Source organism: Brienomyrus brachyistius, chromosome 12 (assembly GCF_023856365.1).
Source record: "Brienomyrus brachyistius isolate T26 chromosome 12, BBRACH_0.4, whole genome shotgun sequence".
In the NCBI taxonomy this organism is placed as follows: domain Eukaryota; kingdom Metazoa; phylum Chordata; class Actinopteri; order Osteoglossiformes; family Mormyridae; genus Brienomyrus; species Brienomyrus brachyistius.
In genome coordinates, this window is record NC_064544.1 from 9994087 (window position 1) to 10014191 (window position 20105).

General features: G+C 44.5%; 3 protein-coding genes across 11 annotated transcripts in view; 2 read left to right on the plus strand and 1 right to left on the minus strand.

The window, feature by feature from the left end:
* Positions 1–488: 488 nt before the first annotated feature.
* Positions 489–5943, plus strand: LOC125705149 (dynein axonemal assembly factor 11). Of its 5 annotated transcripts, none has more exons than XM_048971539.1 (5): positions 499–1243; positions 2822–3098; positions 4196–4378; positions 4484–4561; positions 5301–5943. In XM_048971539.1, exons 2-5 carry the CDS (start codon positions 2884–2886, stop codon positions 5443–5445), a joined length of 621 nt encoding a protein of 206 aa, XP_048827496.1. In that variant the 5' UTR covers positions 499–1243; positions 2822–2883; the 3' UTR covers positions 5446–5943. The 5 variants fall into 5 exon arrangements, with proteins under 5 accessions (XP_048827498.1, XP_048827496.1, XP_048827494.1 ...); XM_048971537.1 differs by having other exon boundaries at positions 500–1243; positions 2819–3098; XM_048971540.1 differs by lacking the exon at positions 499–1243 and adding an exon at positions 1443–1756.
* Positions 5473–18418, plus strand: aco1 (aconitase 1, soluble). 5 transcript variants are annotated; one of them, XM_048971525.1, is made up of 21 exons: positions 5473–5599; positions 8615–8737; positions 9101–9269; positions 9500–9637; positions 11015–11084; positions 11291–11474; positions 11722–11861; positions 11991–12162; positions 12243–12343; positions 12553–12669; positions 13079–13238; positions 13722–13857; positions 14088–14172; positions 14249–14405; positions 15284–15408; positions 15606–15710; positions 15799–15941; positions 16258–16405; positions 16849–16971; positions 17162–17347; positions 17533–18418. In XM_048971525.1, the coding sequence occupies exons 2-21, from the start codon at positions 8629–8631 to the stop codon at positions 17647–17649; spliced, it is 2685 nt and encodes an 894-aa protein (XP_048827482.1). In that variant the 5' UTR covers positions 5473–5599; positions 8615–8628; the 3' UTR covers positions 17650–18418. The 5 variants fall into 5 exon arrangements, with proteins under 5 accessions (XP_048827482.1, XP_048827480.1, XP_048827481.1 ...); XM_048971523.1 differs by lacking the exon at positions 5473–5599 and adding an exon at positions 6324–6415; XM_048971524.1 differs by lacking the exon at positions 5473–5599 and adding an exon at positions 6409–6486.
* Positions 18419–18537: 119 nt separating this feature from the next.
* frem1a (Fras1 related extracellular matrix 1a) overlaps positions 18538–20105 on the minus strand; it is a 29632-nt gene continuing 28064 nt past the window's right edge. The window contains exons 37-38 of the mRNA XM_048971522.1: positions 19996–20081; positions 18538–19525 (exon numbers count right to left, since the gene is read on the minus strand). Coding sequence (XP_048827479.1) covers positions 19320–19525; positions 19996–20081 — 292 coding nt within the window. The 3' untranslated portion in view covers positions 18538–19319. The remainder of the gene's footprint in view (positions 19526–19995; positions 20082–20105) is intronic.

A 20105-nucleotide genomic window follows, 5' to 3' on the forward strand; every position in this document is an offset into this window, starting at 1 on the left:
CAGTCATTATGGTGAAGCACGTACTACTCCATCCTGTGAATGTCCCTTATAGGTCAGCGGACAGACACTTTCAGCATCTTGCGTCAGCTTTGCAGTAGCGGTACATTTCTACTCGGCTCAGTCCGGACAAAGCTTACGGTCCGTCCTGCTCTCAGTATTTACACACGTGAAGGACTGTGAGCCACGTAGAAATTAAAGGAGTTATGCATGAACTATGACCGTATTAATTATTAATAATAATTTCCTTTGTTGTCCAACCTGATTCTGTATCTTCATTCTGGTTGCCTTAGCTTTTGAAGGCCTGTCATCCAGTCTTGAAGCCTCCCAGGTTTCATTGTGATTGTGTTCACCTGCGTTTCTCCTTTCACGTGAAGCTTCCCCTAAGGGGCTTCAGTTTGGCTTTCAGTTGATAGTGCCGCTGTGTCCTTTTCCTTACTCCCGATGGGAGAAGAACAATGAAAAGCATATCGGGCCAGTCTTAGCCTTTCTTCTCTTCCAGCTCACTCAGGTCAGACTTGGAAGAGTTTTTAAAAAATGTCCAGGCAGACAAGTCCATCCTCCTGTTGGGGATTGCTTTTCTCAGTGATGAAAAAAAAGTTTTCGTTGAACAAACTGAACCGCTTTTCAATTTAGAAAAATGATCCATTATATGGTTTTGTAACCAACAGAAGACTATACACAAATACGTACCATGATCCAATTTGTAAACAATGTCGGTACGTTTATAACATCGAGGTGAGGCGTATTTGCAGTGATACAATATTAAACGCAAGCTGTCAACTTTAGATCCCAGTTCAGTTTCGAGAGCTGGCGAAAGAGATGTCCTGCTGGCGAGATGAGTAAACAAGTTATGATTGACAGATGGGCGTGCACAATCTGCAAAAATGATGACGGTACTAAATTAAGTTAAAATTATTTTTCTCTAATTAAAAAAATAGACTGTTGGTCCTTTAGAGAGTTTCTGGCCAACGCCAGTACTTGCACAGAAAAGCTCTAAGTCGATACAAGTTTATTTATTTATTTAAAAGTAAAGCAGTTAGGCTAGAGTTGATGATTTTTGTAAAAAATAAAAAATAGCCCTCTGATCCCAGAAGATTTTCCACATTTTCAAAATCATTTTGGCCGCTCGTTATAAAGTGAACAACAACACGTCCAAGTTAAACAATAAAACTGGCAACGTCTTTGCATACAGAGGCAACTATACTGAGTTCCAACAGATGCATTGAAGTTAAAACAATATAAGGTAAGTGTCCTGAGCTCGGTTCCCACAGAACAATGTCGGTAACGATTTATAATTTCTTTGCGTCACCGCGTGTGTTATTTTTCACACCACAATGGGAGATTTTTTAATCAAGACCTGATGCTAGTGAGCCTATATTTAGGATAAACATCTTTTAATTGGGTTTTTTTGCATATCCATTTTATTTGGCCTTTCATTCTATATTTTTGTGCCACGTTTTGCTTGAAAATTATACTAAAATACATGTAAAAGTTCGTGGACATGTATGAATGAGTCGCACCTTGGCAGAACAGCCCAGTGAGTCATGCCGTCTATGACTTCTCTCTGAAGCCTCTGTAGCACAAAAATGGGGATCCAAAGAAGGAGTTAACGGACATTAAGATTATAATGATCCAGATCTTGTGATCCAGCGTTGTGCCATGAAAGTAGTCTTTTCATGTATAAAGTGTACGTCTGTTCCGCGGTGTCAAACTCGGATCCCTGCCCCTGACCGCGAGTAGTCAGCTTGCAGAAGCGGTAAGTCGACAATCGGTTAATACGGAAAGAAATGAAATACGGTGCACATTAAAGATATTTCTTATTGATCTGGTGTAAAAGTTATTTGGGCCCTCATATAATCCGCCTGCAAGGATTGGAATTGTTTGTCTCGGCCGATCCTGATGAACCGCTGCAAAGCGAGTTTGTTTGTTGTAATGCAACTCGATACTCAACAAAACTAGATCAGAACATGAATGAAGAATTGCGATGAAAATAGGTTTTTTAAAGTAAATTTTGGTATATTACATATACATTTTTTACATGATGTTGTGAAAGCGTCATTTTACATTTTTAGTTACATATAATTATCATTTAATCAATTTTGAGCTTAGAGGTTAATACAAGTTTAATTTTATGTAAAAAATGCAAAGAATCTATTGTTTGTTTCAGTCATATTTGAATGGTGGCAGTGGAAACGTGGTCCTGAATTACTTTAATGTTAGCCATGGGGCAATAAACTTTGGTGCTGGGTCACATGCAGTCCTTTAACCACAGAGCTTGTTTTAGAAGCTTTCAGTGCCGTGTTGTTCTGGAAAAATCAAAGTAAATATATGACAGAGATGTAACTTGGTTCTATAATGATTGAGATGTGAAGAACAAAGGGGCATCAGTACAATCATTCAAGCAGCATTTGTTCATTAATAATAATAATAATAATAATAATAATAATAATAATAATGCTATATTTGCCAGTTGTACAGGTACATTGGGAAGCTAGTTGTCACATATATTAGTTTCCTAATTTGGTGATGGAACGTAGGGTCAGCCATTTTTAGGGATTAAAGGTGCTGTTTGTGGGCTTAGCAGTCATGTGACTATGCTGCCCGGTATGGGATTTGAACCAGTAACCTCCTTATCATAAGCACCATCACACAACACTGCTTGTCGAATAAGACCGCATACAAATGATGTTAACTGAAAGAACATACAGAATTTGTCCACATTTTAAGCATTGGTAATTGGGACTTGAACTGATAACTGCATATAATGAATTCCTGTTATTAATTCTAATGCCATCGCAACATTTCTGCATCATGACAGAAGGAAGGAGACCACCCATGCTGTGTGCTGGTGCTCTCTGGGGGTAAGGCCACAGACACTGAGGTATGAGGTCCGATAGACATGTGAGTGATGACAGAGCTTCCATGGTTTCCATGGAGACGGGAGCATCAGCGGTTGCACCAGGGCCTACGGAGCGAGGAGGTGGATTGCGGCAGCTTTCATTTGCATACCAGGACCTGATAGAGATACCCTATGACGTCATCCTGGAGCAGCGGGACACCTTGGAGGTCTTGGATCTCAGCTATAACCTACTAGAGGAGTATCCTTATGTTTAACACTCTTATGTGATGAAAAACACGACAGGGCTCAGAGCTTTGGTGCTCAGCTGTTGCACCACATAGTACTGTCAGGCAGGGCCTGTATTATCATAGGAATTTATTTATTATAGGAAGAAACCCTTATGACATGCGGAGAACATACAGAGTGGGGGCTTCGCGGATTTCATGTAGGACCTTTAGCTCAAGGTTGTTCTGAAGAATATTGTTTTATGAGGGGTGTAGTTTTCACATGAAATGTATAAAAGAAAGTATATTTAGTTATTTTAGCTGAACTTTTCGAGTTTGCCATTTTTGTTTACTTATACAAGATATTTTTACCGTAACAATGTCTATTCATCTATTCACTTTCCAACCTTGTACCCTGGACAGGGCTGCAGTGGGGCCTGGAGCCTCTTCCAGGCAGTGCAGGACTCTGGGAGGAGGTACACCCTAAATAGGATAAGAACAATTTGTGCTAAGTATTTTCTCAAAGGGAGTCTCCATGCCCTCTGTCCTCCCTGTGTTTGTCCACGTTTCCTCCAGCCTTTTCCACAGTCCAAAAATATGCAGTTGGCTGAATTGATGTTTTTTAATTTCCCTTACTGTGTATGTTTGCCCTCTGATAGACTGGCATCCTGCCCAAGGTCTGCCCAGTGTGCAGCGCTGTATGGGATGGACTCCAGGCTCACGTTGACCTTGTACCGGGAAAGCGGCCATAGAAAATAGATGCAAGGATATTTTCTCAGCAGGACCTCATCCTAGGACTTGAAGCAGGAACCACTGTGTTAAGAAATGATGTCTGTGACCTCTAATTACCTGCTACATGTATTTAGGACTTACATATTTTTCAATGGGGGAGAAATAGTATTTTATAAACTAGGGGCATCTACCTCATCCACCCTCTGCTATACCTTTGGTCAGTTGTAAATGATCTATACACAAAACCAAATGGAAGGTAGTCGGATATCTAATGGGCAAAATATTCCTGTTAAAAAAAATATTTTGACTATTTTAGGGTTTAATATGGAAATTCAAATGGTGTGTTTATTTTAGAAATGCAGTTTTTGTGGCGGGACCATCCTTAACACAGGTAACAACGGAGCCCAGCTCTGCTAGGAGAACTGGAGAAGCTCGCTACCCTCATCCTGGACTGCAACAACTACAACGCTCACGTGAAGTTTCCCTACTTACCCAGTATCACCACCGTGTGCATCAACAGAAACAGGATCAGCAACCTTCCCATCTTTATCGAGGAGGTACGGAGGAAGTTCCCCAACATCAGGTGAGGCGTGATGCGACGGAAACTGTAGGTCTTTGGACGAAAAGCAGATATCTAAGTATTCCATTGAGTTTGATCACTTGAAGAAGTCTTGCTCTCTTATCCCAGGATTCTCAGCATGATGAACAATGAAGCTGCTCCCAGCTACTTTAATGGAGGGAGTTTGACCCAATATATAGATTACAGGTGAAAAATCAGTTAATATTCTGTTTTCACAGAATGAATGTGTATGTGTGTGCCCTGCGATGCGGTGGCATTCCGGCCAAGGTGTGCCCTATCCTTCTGCCTCGTGCCGCTTCAGATATGCTCCAGGCAACCCTGACCACCATAAGTGGCTGGAAGATGGTTCGATACATCTAAAGACAAAGCATTTTTTATCATTTTCCATAATTATAATAAATATATGAAAGCTGAGCAATACATTTTTGATTTTGTGGATATTGCTATAAAGAGGTATTTATGCAGTGTATTTCTACAAAGAAAATTACTATGACGGTATTTCACTTTTATCATTTTAACTTTCCAAAAGTTAAAAAAGTTCTTTTGTATTTTAAATTTCATAGATAAGTCAAAGTTATTTTGTGGGGCTGGGCTGATCAAGCGTTAGTTACACTAAACTGGTCAGTCTTACCAAGTGTGTTTATTGAGCTTGAATTTTATTAATGGGGGGGGGGGGACAAGAGTGTAATTGCATTTATGCGATTATGAACAATTACATTCTTCCAGCACCGATTTATATACAGTATAGCAATTACTGGTCACAGTTATTTGGCCTTCTGGTGAAAATTCAGTTTAATTTCTGATGCCAGAGCGATTAGATTGTTAACATGATGGTCCATGGTCAAATAAAGCAGATCTCAAATCAGCTCTTAACGGAAAGTCGTCTTCAGCTTTAACGGGCACTGCTCTCCGTCGCCCCCTTCAGGCAGTATGTGATCAGCCAGATCCCCACTCTGGAGGTGCTGGATGACACAGAAGTGCAACGCGCTGAACGTTTGCAGGCCAAGAAGACATACCTCAGGCATGGAGATAGGGGAGCTAGCATGCGGAGAAAGGAGCTCCGTCACTGAATACCCTCAAGCTCCGACCTTCCTCATCAATTCACAGACTTCCGGATCATGTCAGAGACACCTGAGGACTTTTCTTATTACAGAGTTCGTTAGAGGTTTTTCCCCTTATAATGTTTCAACCAAGAAGCTGTGAAATGTGAGACCTGCTGAGAAGGTAACCAGTGAAGAATGACATCTCAGACTTACCAGGCATATTGAAATGTATTTTTGAAATTTTAAATGCAATTGTTTTTTATTAATCAGGCATTACGTGCTAGCATTTTATTTAGAGAACATGAATACTGATTTGTCTCTGCTTCCTTTAAAAGCCATTATACTCCATATGCATTTAATGATTTTAAAAGCCATGCATTCATCAGTCGGATCAAATTATCCAAACGAAACGTTTCGTTTCTCAAAGGTAGTGCTGGTTTTATTCTGCAAACATTTCCTGAAGTGGCTGTTATTGAAATTCTCTCAATGTCGCGCATATCACCAAATAAAAATGTCAACCTATCAGTTAAGTCTGATCTCATTATAATTGTGGGTACCCTGAAATTTACAATTTATTTCACCCTAAAGTCTTAAAAAATGTTTTTTTTTTTTAAATAAACCAATCTGACAATTGAGGTAATAAATTAATTTCAAGTACTTTAGGAAGTGCAGGAAGTTTGTACAGGGTGTTAGTAGGCTACTTTATGATATGTAAATTTGCGCAACATCAGAGATTAACCCTTTAGGAACTGCAAAAAATGAAACGGTTCTAGTTTTTTGTAGAAATGGGATATTTACTGGAAAGAGAGACGCTGGAAATTTTATATGCGCGTTTATATTCATAAATTAAACAATATTAGTAAATCGATTGTAGATTGGCCGATATTGTGGCTCGTGCCTTGCACCTTTAAATGCCGTGTGCCTTTAATTATCACGAGCGTAACTCGTCGTCCATAGCGCTGTGCGCCGTTTGTACAGTGCGGCACGGGGGTGTCAGGTAAGTACGGATTGTGGGTGTTTCGTTATGAACTGATTTACTCGACTTTCTGCTGCATCTTTCTGCATCTGGTGAGGAGATGTACGGCTTTATCCAGCCCTCGTCCTTTGCCACAGCCCCACCGTCTGCTGGACCTCTCGGCTTCAGTTTTTCTGCAATTGGAAAAGCAAGGCCAGCAGCCAGTGCTCAGCGCTGTTTTTCAACATAACAGACCGATTAGCGTTTAGTACCGTTTATGTTTTTGCAGTTGCGCGCTTGCTGGATGAATATATATAAATTTATTGTTATTTAATGCGCCAGAAAGCGAGCTGTCGGAAGGTAAACAGTCTTGTTAAGCCCACTTAATGGTGACAGAAGTCGTCTCGTTTCAATGAGCCATTACGAAGAGTAATACGCCCACAGTTTTAAAGCTTATGGGTGTTTTTAATTTTGACAATTTTAGACAATTCTGAACTATATTCTATATTAAACACTGACACGGTGACAGAATGGAGTACCGCGAAGGTGACAGATGAAGTACGGGGCGAGTCCGGCAACAGTGATCATGTCTATTTAATTTTAAGGAGATAAAGTTGTGTGGTTGTTTTTATTGCTTTTTACATAAACATCGCAAGTGTTCTACAATCCCACAAAGCTTCAAGCAGTTTTTTGTCGTTAATTGCCTTTTAAGTTGGCGATATGGCAGTTGATCTTGCGTAATATGACCCCTTTGCTGTCAAATAGGAAGTCAAAGTCTCGCAGTGCATTTCTTCACCGAAAATCATAAAGTGTGCAGACTATATGAACTATTGTGATCTCAAATGTCTAAAGGACGTTTTAAAATCCCGGAAAGAACCTCCGGTTTCATGTGGCAAACATGCGCTTTGATGAGTCTTAATTGTCAACGCTTGATTTTGTACATGAAGCATATGCTTTGGGACTACAGGTTTGCGGTCGGAGGCAGAATTCTTATAAAAATAGATGTGTGGTGTACGTCTAGTAAATATTGCACTTGAAGTATTCAATCCCTGACTTCAGCTGCCGAGAATCCACGGCTGCTTGTTCTTTCAAGAAGTCATGAATGAGTGCATTGTACCCGCTCACCTAGAAAGTCGTGTTTTTCCTGGTTTTGACCTACATATTGGGTGCATACCATCCATGCACGTGAACACTGAAATCGAAGAGGATTTGGTTATTTTGTATAATTTGAATTAAATCGAGTTTTGGACAGCATTGTACAACATTCTTTTTTACTTATTGGTTAGATACATAAATATTTTATAGAAGGAGAGTATGGTGAGTCACCCCCCCCCCCCCAGAAGAATAGATACTATATATCTATTTTTTTTCCCCTCATAGTAGGTTGTACAGTTTACGATGTGTTTTTACTGCTCATTGGTTGAGACTCTGAAGATGATTTTATGTATCAAGCTCAAGAGGAGAGCATCAGGTTCATCTGCATCACTCATTGTTACTCCCCTGCATGAACAGTGTCCCCACGAAAATCTTCTGCCGATACACAAAAGACGCTTCGCCTTTGCCATGTCATAATTCAACTGTGAAATTCCAAACACTTGTATCTATTCCTGTGGGGCATTTTTGTCTTAAAAATTGTTTAAAGATTTCTTATTCCCTGTTGACTTATTCAGACTGTGCTCAGTTCTGCGATCAGATGTTTTGATCTAGATGTGATCTCCAGTTCCTTTCCTTCTCACATGCAGCCCCTAAATAAACTTCTGTATGGGGGCTGAGATAAGACTTTGCCACCCTCTCTGTGAAGGGGGTATGTCGTACCTCCTCGGATGGTGTCATCCCAGATGTCACGTACCATTTCAGGATCCTGGCAGCGACTCAAGGCTTTCTGGTGTTAAATATGGGCAGAGCAGGAGCAATGTCTGTCATTTAGTGTGCGGTGTACCTTTTGGTGCGGTGTACCTTCACACAGTACGTGTGTGCCGGGAGTGCGGTTCATCGATGCGGTTGTTTTTAAGGGGAAATCGCTGAAGTGCCTCGGTTTAGAAACACGAGCTGCCTTAGCTGAGGTGAGCTCTTCTTGAAAAACATTCTCATAGGAATGTTACTGGGTTAGCTATTAGCATTTGGCTAACACATTAAGGGTAGTGATGCTTGGGTAATCATGGGCAAAGTTTAGTGTTTTTTTTTTTTTTTTTTTTCCCTATTTTTCAAATGTGGTTTCTGATAATTTGCCATCTTTCGCAGGTGACTGAGCAATAATGTCAGTAGCCATGGAAAGTCCTTATGCGCATATTAGGGAGGCCCTGGACCCACAGAAACCGGACCACAAGTTCTACAACCTGTCCAAACTTGAGGATCCTCGATACAGTAAGATGCGTGGGACTAAAGCTGTGGCCGGCTACCACAGTGTAACTTCTTTTTTTTTGTGAGGTTTAGAAGCGTAATGCTATGAAATGTCATCTTCATATTGCTTGAGGATTTCAGGGGTTGATTTAATAGAATCATAAGTTATGCAAATATTTCCACTCTATCTGGAGCAGCATAATAATACCTTGTAAAATGCAGTTGACTTTGTGTGTTAGATGCCAGGACTGTAGTGCTCCAGCAGTTAGTTCTCCTGTTTACCAAAGGGCAATCAACGCTTTTGAAATGGCGTCAGACATCGTCGCCCTGTAATGTGTCATCGCTCATCGATGGCCGGTGAGCTCATGATCGTGACTCTCCCTGCAGCACGACTTCCCTTCTCCATCCGTGTGTTGCTGGAGGCTGCTGTGAGGACCTGCGATGAGTTCCTGGTGAAGCAGGCCGACGTTGAGAATATTCTCAACTGGGGCCAGACCCAGTGGGAGAGCGTAGAGGTCCCTTTCCGGCCAGCTCGGGTCATCCTGCAGGACTTCACGTAAGTTTCCGTCTTCACCCTCTCCTTGGGTTCCCCCTACCAGTGATAGATGTTGAGGTACATTTTCAAACCTGTACCCTATGGCTTCATATACCTGGAGGCTAATATTTTTTGGACATAATGCTTCTAAAAAGGCTCCTGCCTCAAATGATGCAGTCCTTTTGTGTTATATAATGATTTAGGGTTTTTTGTGTAAGTGTCTTGTTCCTTGCCACCCTGTGCCTTGCCAGTGGGGTTCCCGCAGTGGTGGACTTCGCTGCGATGCGTGATGCCGTGAAAACCCTGGGCGGAGACCCTGAGAAGATCAACCCCGTGTGCCCAGCAGACCTGGTCATCGACCACTCCATCCAGGTTGACTTCAACAGAAAGTAAGTGCTTTTGTTTAGTTTATGCTAACCCATTCTTGGACCCGAAACTACTTAATATATTCCACGGGTATAAAAATAGTTACACCCATCTCGGTGTCTTATTCAGACAGGGCTCTTCCTGCATGTTCAACCAGCAGCTTTTGGATTATGAGTCCAGACCCTAAATTCCCCTTGTTTACCAAAGCAGCTTTTTTTTGTTTACATGCTAGAAATTAGTTTAAATTCTCCCCCCCCCATCATATGTTTGCTTGGCAGAAAGTTTTCACTTGGGATGATTATTATTATTTTTTTAAATGCATTGTACATGAGGAGGGGCATGCGATCTCGCATGAACAGCTGCTGGGGTGGAGGAGGCCACACTTTAATGTTGGTTCCAGCAGTGTTGACTCCCAGGAAGCCGGCCTGGACAGGAAGTGAGGGTTTTCTGACCTGGAGGTCCCAGCTGGGGAGGGTGGTGATGGTTATGGTGGTCTGGAGGGGTGGGGGGAGGCTGAGAGGGTAACTGGTCAACAGAGGACCAGAGCAGGACCATGGACATGGGTTGCATGCAGCACATATGGTGCATGATGAATACTCCTATTTCTAGCAGAGCCATGCTCTTAATGAATGCCTTGTTGTTCACAGCCATAAAGATGGAGTCTGTAATTAGCTCCTGCCTGGAGACAGTGGCTTGTAAAATGACTGTCAATAATTTTTTTTTTATTAAACTGAAGAAAGCCTGTTGGATATTATAGGCAGATGAAGATGTAGAAGCCACGTGCAGCGGAGTCGATTGCGGCTTCATTTTGAGATCACACAGGCCATAAATGCAATGGGCGGCACAGTCCTCTTGCCATTACCACTCCTAGTCTCTGCTGAGAGTGATTGGTTCTGCTGGGTGGAGTGTTGTCATGGACTTTGTTCCCATGGTAATGTCGAAACTTGTGGCTTCAGGACAGTTGTCCCGTGCCAGAGAATTTGGCCCTGTGCCCGCAGGAAGGTTAGCATTGCGACAAAATTCACACTTTGATCTGTAAAGTCAAGCATGGCCTTTTTTATGATCCTGCTCTAAACCAAGCCTGCCTGTACTGCAACACTTGAAATGGGTATGTAGAAGTGGTAGTGCGCTTGCTCATTAACCATTTTAAAATACATGCACTAGTGTGTGTTAAGCCATGGAATGATCTCTCTTAAACTTCTAATAGTCAGGGTAGCAGTTAGAGAACTGAGTATAGACTGAACCAGAACCTAATCAAAACATTACTGGTTTAAATCTGAGCTGGGTAGCTATACCTGCGAATGAGTAAATAAGTTTATTCGTAAACTTATATTTGGGTAAAATGTTGTTTCCCCTAATAATTGCTATATTCTGAATAATAAGAATGTCTGTCTTTCCAGGTCTGACAGTCTACAAAAGAATCAGGATTTGGAGTTTGAAAGAAATCGGGAACGATTTGCTTTTTTAAAGGTATTCTGTCTTTATCCAGTATCTAAGCCAGTATCTTTGTTGTGGTGTGTGTGGGGGAAAGCCTGTGTTCTGTCATAATGTATGCAATCTGTGGAGGAGTAAGGTGTCTTTGTGTGGTGCTTTCATGCCCATTTAAAGACTTTCAGAGCTGTTGGATGGGTTAGTGAACATGCTGGGTGGTGAATGGTGACATCCTCTCCCTACAGTGGGGCTCCAAGGCCTTCAGGAACATGCGGATCATACCTCCAGGCTCTGGCATCGTGCACCAGGTCAACCTGGAGTACCTGGCCCATGTGGTGTTTGACCACGATGGCTTTTACTACCCTGACAGCCTGGTGGGCACAGACTCCCACACCACTATGATCGACGGCTTGGGGGTGCTAGGCTGGGGTAAGGCCTTGAAGCTCTGCCAGCCAGTAAGCTCTGCTGGTAACTCGCTAATACATCGTCCTGTTGTCCTTCATTGTCGACTGTTAGCTTTCCAGTGCTGTCTGATTGGCCAGTTGTGTTTGTGCGTTTCGGCCACAAGCCGGATCTCATTAAGATAGGTGAACAAGGATATGAGATCAGGAGCTGGCTTTAGGCTCATTTTCTGGTCAGATATACATGAGTGTGATTCCTGTGACTTCCTGTGCAGGGGTGGGCGGGATTGAGGCGGAGGCTGTCATGCTTGGCCAGCCAATCAGCATGGTGCTGCCACAGGTCATTGGCTACAAGCTGATGGGCGTTCCCGACAAGCTCATTACATCAACGGACATCGTACTCACTATTACCAAGGTAGCCGGAAGGGTCCCATGCGTGGGTCTGTGTGGTGGGGGGATGAGGCTATAATATCAGAATATTTATTTTGCTTAGTTTGATCTTCATAATAGTTAGTGGTGGATTTACCTGTTTACCTGCTCCCAGCACCTACGACAGGTGGGTGTAGTAGGGAAGTTCGTGGAGTTCTTTGGGCCAGGCGTGTCCCAACTGTCGATCGCCGACCGAGCGACCATCTCCAACATGTGCCCAGAGTACGGTGCCACGGCAGCCTTTTTCCCTGTAGACCACATCAGCATAAAATACCTGGAGCAGACAGGTGAGGTCCCCTGCAGTGTGAGGCAGCTGCAGTGTGATATCACCTTGGAAGCTTCACTCTGTTCTGTGTTATGTCTGCAGGGAGATCCGCGGAGAAGCTAAACTATGTCACTCAGTATCTGAAAGCCGTGGGCATGTTCAGAGATTATAGCAACGCTGACCAGGACCCCGAATTCACCCAGGTGCCACATCAAAGCAATATTTTTCTCATGGACACGTACACAGGAATGAAGTTCATTAGGTTGTTCGCAGATTCAAATTACACACTTACTGCTTACGTGAAATGTCCTGCTGTGTTAGTAGGTCACAAGCGTAGATAATGAAGCCATGCATAATGATAGGAGTACCCATAATGCCTTAGTAATCGTGTGCTGTGACTGCCCCCCTTCAGGTGGTGGAGATGGACCTGGGCACGGTTGTCCCTTGCTGTAGTGGCCCCAAAAGGCCTCAGGACAGGGTGGCTGTGACAGAAATGAAGCGGGATTTTGAAGGTTGTCTAGGGGCTAAGGTAACCTTTTCCTCTGATTCCACTAAAGTCCTCCCATCTTGTGTAATGTGAACCATGGTAACCGGTGGGGAGATGGAAGTCATCCAGATGCTGGGGAAGCTCGTTCAAACAAAAGCCTGCCAGGACCTCTAGGAGATGTGCTGCTGCACTTCTGAGCAGGATGGTCTGAAACGATCATAACTGAAAGATGTTCGTGATTCTGCTCAAGTAGTGGAGCAGTGTTACTTACCATTTGTGCTTGGAGAAACGGAAACTTCATCCCTCGATCGCCTGGTGCGGGTGGCAAATACCTATCGGAACTGGCTAAAGATTGGGGATTGGAGGCGTTTCTGTAGGCAGCGCTGTAGTACTCAGCACCATACTGCTGTGAGACCATGTGACCGTTGTGTTTCTCTCCGCTCCCCTCCAGCAAGGCTTCAAGGGCTTCCAGGTGCCTCCGGAGCGCTTGAACAACACGGTCTCCTTCCAGTACAACGGCACAGACTTCTCTCTGAGTCACGGCTCTGTGGTCATTGCTGCAATCACCAGTTGCACAAACACCAGCAATCCGTCTGTCATGCTGGGGGCAGGTAAGCACACACAGTTGATTTGTACACTGCTTACTTAAACCCCCTTTGTGGCAGTACTGCTGAACGTTGTTAGCGAATAGCTATTCATGCCAAGTGAAGGAAGCCAGAGAAATGAGAGGGGGGGGGGATTTCTGTTAGAAAAAGGTTCCTTTCTGTGGACCAAACAGATTTCCTAGGACAGTATTTCCCAGTATGGTCCTCAGTGACCCATAGGCAGTCCACGGTTTTGCTCCCTCCCAGCAAAGGGAGCAAAAATGTGGACTGTCTGGCAAGGAGCTCGGAGGGAGCAAAAACAAGAACCAACTGTGGGTCTCTGAGGATTGGATTGAGAAACGGTGTCCTAACAGAATGATGTAATGCTTAAACTGCTGTGTCAGGGGGCTCCGCCTTTTTGAGTTTGTCGCCTCCTAGTGATTAGTATGCGTAATTCTGGGGTTCCTTTGGTCAGGGCAGTGACAGTACCTCTCCCCGTGTGTTTTTCAGGGCTCCTAGCAAAGAAAGCTGTGGAGGCGGGTCTTAGTGTCCGGCCCTACATTAAAACCAGCCTGTCGCCGGGCAGTGGCGTGGTCACGTCCTACCTTAAAGAGAGCGGAGTGATGTCCTACCTCTCCAAGCTCGGGTAACTCACTGATAAATGTGTTCTGTTGTCTTTCACTTGTCCCCTGGCAGCTTTTCATTGCTGTCTGATTGGCTAGTTTTAGTTGGGATCATGGAGTTGATAACCTTGACTCGCTTCTCATAATACGTTTTTCAGTCCGGAAGAGGTACATATGTTAATGATGAAAGGGTTTTTCAGACTTGATTATTCTATACCGAATTGACCTCAGTTCCCATCCCTCTCCCTTTCAGGTTTGAAGTAGTGGGCTATGGCTGCATGACCTGTATAGGGAACAGTGGGCCCCTCCCTGACCCTGTGGTGGAGGCCATTACTCAGGTATTCAGGTATTTCTTACTGCATTGCTATCTTGCCGTGATTAGCACGGCAGCCATGACACCTTGCTCTTCCTCAGGGGGACCTGGTGGTAGCCGGAATCCTGTCTGGCAACAGGAACTTCGAAGGCCGAGTGCACCCCAACACCCGCGCCAACTACCTAGCCTCGCCGCCACTGGTTATTGCATACGCCATTGCGGGGACCATCCGCATCGATTTGGAAAAGGAGCCGCTGGGTAAGATCTTGCATGTGAGGTGCGACTGGGAGGGGTGTAATTATGCTGCCAAGGGTGGGGTGCAGGCAAGGGGGTTATAATCACACAGGGTGCGTCTTACTGCTGCAACAGCCAACTCTAGGAGCTTGTCAGACACTTGAAAGTTGCTGTTACCATTACTTTATATTCCTACACATTTGTCACCAACAAAACTTTATACTACATGGAAGAAATGATGAAGATTCAAACCCATAGTGGGTGATTTACCATATACTGGTTTCACACCAGGGGATAACTGTATTACTGTGGATGGCTGTAAGGCAGTGTGTTTTGCTGGGAGGGAGAAAAAATGTGCAGTGGCTCGCAGGTCGCCGAGAGCGAGTAAAAACATGGACTATCTTGGGGTCTCTGAGAAGCGGGTTGGGTAGCAATGCCTTAAGGTAACTATTGAGTTTGAGCAGCCTTTGACTAGCAGCACAGAATAGTCTTGTTCACTAGGTTTCAAGGCCTGCTTCCTCTCATCGGTGTGGCTGGCACTTCTAGTGGCTTCTACATGTGGATGGCCACAGTTCTTGTCCTATCAGGGATCTTACTGTAGTGTTCTAGTGATGGTCAAATGAAGCTTCATGTTTCTGTATTTTCTGACCCCACCAGATGGTGCTCTGGGTTTATTTTGGGGAATGCTTTGAGCACTTTTTTGAACAGAGAGCACCATCTAGTGGTGCAAAAAAATATAGCAAATGGTTCATGAAGCTTCATTTGGCCATCACTACTGGATTCCTTTAGACAACAGTTGGCAGCATGAGAAAAAGACAAGACCACCCTGAGACGCACGGCCTAAGGCAATGCCAGAGGTCACGCAAAGGAGTGTTAGGTGATGTCTCTGTCTTGTGTGTCAGCGGTGACGCCTGAGGGAAAGGAGGTCTTCCTCAAAGACATTTGGCCCACGCGGGAAGAGATCCAGGAGGTCAAGCACCAGTTTGTTATTCCTGCCATGTTCAAGGAGGTCTACACTAAGGTGGAGGTACATTAGCCCGCCGTGCCGGCTGAGATTTGTAGACCTGCTCTGTTTGGGTAGCCGGTATGCTTAGAAAAGTATCTGTTGTAAACGTACTTAATTTTTAGGTACATATCTTGAATTGGGTAATACTTATTTTGTAAATAGTCGTTAGTCATTGTTGCGGGACCTGACTGAAGGGTGTATGTCTGCTCTGTCTGCAGAATGTGAATGAGCGGTGGAATTCCCTCAAAGCCTCCTCTGACAAGCTCTACACATGGGACCCCAACTCCACCTACATCAAGTCCCCTCCATTTTTCGACGGGCTGGTAATTCAAACAGAGGTCGCCGCAATATCCTCAATTTCCCCTCTTCCAGTGAGCTTGTAAGAAAATGATGGGAGTTTCTGTTCCCCAGGCGAGGGAGCCACAGCTACCCAAGTCCATAAACGACGCGTATGTACTGCTGTACCTTGGGGACTCTGTGACCACAGACCACATATCGCCTGCCGGGAACATAGCCCGGAACAGCCCTGCAGCGCGGTACTTGACCAGCAAGGGGTGAGTGACCAATCCTGCCTCTGAATTAGCCAATCAGGTTCGGATGTTTGTTATATATTTATTTAAATTGACTTTATGCCCAGGGATTTGGTAAAATCTGATGGCCAGATGCCAGTTTTTTTTTCCAGTGTCAGCATAGAACTGGTATACACTGGTCCAAAAATCCATTTGTAAACCTGGAGAGTCCAAATGAGGAAAATCTAAAATGCGAAAGCGTTTGGCTCTCCCTGCAGCGTTTTGTGAGGGTGTTACCCAGCCAGCTGAAACGTGGGCCTTTCTCCACATTGTGCTTACACATCACCTCTCTCCCCTGCAGCCTCTCTCCGCGGGACTTCAACTCGTACGGGTCACGGCGTGGCAACGATGCAGTCATGGCCCGGGGCACTTTTGCCAACATCCGTCTCTTCAACAAGCTGCTGGGCAAACAAGGGCCACAGACGGTGTACCTGCCCTCCGGTGAAACGGTAACGCTTCCTCATGGCTGTGCGCAGCCTGTGGCGGCAGATTAGTCTCCAGCAGCTTTCCCACTGCGGCGCTGCGACTCCTGCCAGGTTGATGCTTGCAGAAAGGGAGAAATCCTCCAGTAGAGGGCAGACTCCCTCGAGACCCAGCATGAGATTTATTGATGGAGTGCTGGTTGTTTCTGGTATCGTTTAAAGCATGAATCAAGTTTAACAATTTGTTTACATTACTTCTGTATTTTTGATATTTATGCTTAAAGATCTGACAGGAGATCACATGGACAGCCCTTCTCATGTTTAGTGTTCAGATGTCTCCTCCCTCTCCCCTAGTTTTGTCCTGCTGTGTCTTGGGTTACAGGCTGCTCATTTTTAGTGCTCCCCCTTGTGGTGGCCCTGTGCCCTGTTGGCTGTGGTGGGCGGGTAACCAGCCACTCTCCCTGTTCCAGATGGATGTGTTCGATGCTGCTGACGAGTACAAAAAGGCCGGCTTGCCTCTCCTGGTCCTGGCCGGGAAGGAGTATGGATCGGGCAGCTCCAGAGACTGGGCTGCCAAAGGGCCATTCTTGTTGGTACGTCCAAGAATCCCATGGCTTAGCTTGTGGCCATACGTGGGTCGCCAACTAACGGTCCTCCTGTTTAGTCGGGGAGGGCCTCCGAACGCAGCCTGGTTGTTCATCTGTTCGTGACAAAATGTACAATTATAGGTCTTACGAAAGAATCTTGCTGTTAATGCCCACACCCTCTTTCCTCTGCCCTCAGGGCATCAAGGCGGTGTTGGCCGAGAGCTACGAGCGCATCCATCGCAGCAATCTGGTGGGGATGGGCGTCATCCCGCTGGAGTACCTGCCAGGCGACACGGCCGAGTCATTGGGCCTGACGGGCCGCGAGTGCTACACCATTGTCATCCCAGAGACACTGACGCCCAAGATGAACGTGGACATACAGGTACGTCCTGTCGTTGATGCTGCTACACTCCAGAGCACACCTCTGCTAGCTGTCAGAGACACGGGTGGTGCAGCGCTAAGCCCTCAGACACGGCTGATGCTAATTCTGTGAATAATAAGACCGACAGTTTTAGTGGCACTAGTTTCTGCAGAATGTGATGGATTAATTACTGTCTATCTCACCAGCTGGACACTGGGAAGACCTTCCAGGCTTGCATGAGGTTCGACACTGATGTGGAGCTCACGTATTTCCAGCACGGCGGCATCCTCAACTACATGGTCCGTAAGATGTCGGAGAAGTAGAGGAAAGAGGGGAAGAAAGGTCACCTGGCACATGCTGATACATCAAGCCTGCAAGTGTGATGAGAGTTACCTTGTAAGGACAAGGACCCCCCCCTAGAAACACCCAGTCCCAGTTCAAGATGGGTGGTAATGCAGACTTGCAGTACATCTGTTGTGGTGGTGTTTTAGAGATTGCAGTTTGGATTAAAATCAGTTTTGTCAATTTTGGGACATGTAAGTCCAGGTTGGCTTTGACTGGGACGAGAATAAAAATATTAAATCCTACTTATAATTATTCTGCCTGTAATTAATAGTTTAATCAAATATATGACATTTTATATTTATGAAGTAATTTTAATACCCGTACAGTGAGCACCACTTGCCTTAAACTATTATAGCTTACTGTTTAGAGAGGACTGATCGTAAGTGCCCATAGTTTTAGGTGAATGACCTTGTCATTGACTATAGCTGATATGCAGAAAAGTACAACCTAATATAACAACTGGATTTCCCCCCTTTATTTCATTAATTGTGTAAAATCTAAGTACACCATACATTATACTTTAAAACACTGCTACATATTAAAATGCCATATCTGTACCTGTACAATCTAGATTATGTTCAAGTAGCCAGATGGGTTTTCATCCAAATAAATTTCACTTGGAGGCAGACTTTCACACTTTTTACATCAGCTTGTCCAGGAATTGGTTTTTCATACCTCCCCCCTCAACTTGTGGACCAGATATGTTGCTGTTTGCTTGCTTCCACAATAAACCCTTTTTGGACCAAAGACGTCTGTACATGTGCCTTTCTGCACACCAAAAGGTTTAATAATCACTAATCAATCAATGTGCTAGAAGCAGTGGTTAATTATCATCGATCTCTTAAGTGTATGTAATTTGATGCTGATTAAGAATAAGGTTGAGTTTTATTTGTCACAAAGAAATATATGCAACTTTTCAATAGCTTTTGTGTTGGGATGTTTAGCTGTAAATGGGTTATATATACTTGAAACTATTAAATAATAGTCTTGCCTGTTTTATATTTTGTCATACACCGTTGGTAAAACACATTTGTAAGCTGCACAAAATGTGATTGTTGGCAATTCCCTCATCAGGGGAGCGCGTGGTCAGGTTGCAACTAACTTGACCAAACTGCTTCAAAATTCAGGAAGCGTATTTCTCATGTAATGTCCCTTGGTCTTGTTCCGATGACGTCTGCTTTTGAGACTAATGCTCCTGGTGAGGCGCCGAATGGGGTAACGGCAGCCACTTGGAGGTAAGCTCTGATGGTATGGATGTATCGTGGTTGTGGTTATAATGTACGGCTCAAACTGCACAGGGAACAACCTACCATGAACACAACTTCAGTGCTACCGTCGAACAGCAGTCTTCCACTTTTGAAAGGCTCAACTTTTTAACATGAATTTAAGTTTTATCTAGACAAACATAGAATAGTTGCTTCCCATATTAAATAGAATATCGGGAATACTGAAGAGAAATTAAATATAAAAAGTTATCGGACATACATAAGATTCACTTTTGGCAGTGTTTGTCCGTTATTTCGGTCTTGTTGGGCAAACCCCTTTCAGCACTGATGACAGACATTGTGCAGAAAGCAGCATCTCTGAAGGTCAGTGTCCTGTTGTGAGTAATGCAGGTGGAAACCTGCACCGTCCCTCTGTGGGGGACTCACGTTTGGGCGTAACACACATAGCGGTGACCCTTCCCCTTGCTGCAGTCCCGCGAGTGCCATCTAGCTCGCCGGAGGACCAGAGCACAGCGCCTGACATTGCCTTTCCTCTTTGTGCGGAGAGGGTTCCTCTTCCAGTTGGTGTAGGTGACTGGTTCCCCGCCAGCCCACTCCCACTGTTCCCTGTTCTCACGATCGTTCAGTCCTGCAGGATGAAGGTGACAAATGGCAAAATCGGCAATTGCAGTCTTCATCAGTGTTCCCCAACCCAGTCATCACGGACCCCCAAGATGGTCCACATTTTTGCTCCAAACCAGTCAGTCAAGTACACAGAATACCTAGTATGGGTGTGTAGGTGGCTGGGAGAGAGCAAAAATGTGGACTGCCTGGGGGTCCCTGAGGACTGGTCAGGGAAACAGTACAGCATTCAAGTGAGTGTTAACCAAGTCTTCTGCAAAGCCACCAGCTCTTCAGAGCTCACAGCATATCCAATGTTTTGCCCCTGAATTATGTAACTGCATAATGGATAACTTCACCTGCATTGATTAACTGCACTTTTAAGACTTAAAAGCTTTAACGCCTTCACTTCCCAAACCATATATGTGCAGTCAGCTGGTGACAACAATCTGAGGCAGTAGTATATGAGGACTACAGTCATTAAAAACGGAGCTTTACCAATCCAGAATGGCTTTCGTCCACTGAAATCCCACAGCCAGTTCATATCCAGCTCCGACAGCACACTGACGAGACTGCCATTGTAGCTACAGAATTAAGAAATTAAGAAA

Coding starts and splice junctions, on each gene's coding strand:
- LOC125705149 (XM_048971539.1), top strand. CDS start 2,884: ATGAGGTCCGATAGACATGTGAGTGATGACAGAGCTTCCATGGTTTCC. Junction 4,379..4,483: donor AGGAAGTTCCCCAACATCAG/GTGAGGCGTGAT, acceptor CTCTTATCCCAG/GATTCTCAGCATGATGAACA. Junction 4,562..5,300: donor ACCCAATATATAGATTACAG/GTGAAAAATCAG, acceptor CGCCCCCTTCAG/GCAGTATGTGATCAGCCAGA.
- aco1 (XM_048971525.1), top strand. CDS start 8,629: ATGTCAGTAGCCATGGAAAGTCCTTATGCGCATATTAGGGAGGCCCTG. Junction 9,270..9,499: donor GTCATCCTGCAGGACTTCAC/GTAAGTTTCCGT, acceptor GTGCCTTGCCAG/TGGGGTTCCCGCAGTGGTGG. Junction 11,862..11,990: donor TCGTACTCACTATTACCAAG/GTAGCCGGAAGG, acceptor ACCTGCTCCCAG/CACCTACGACAGGTGGGTGT.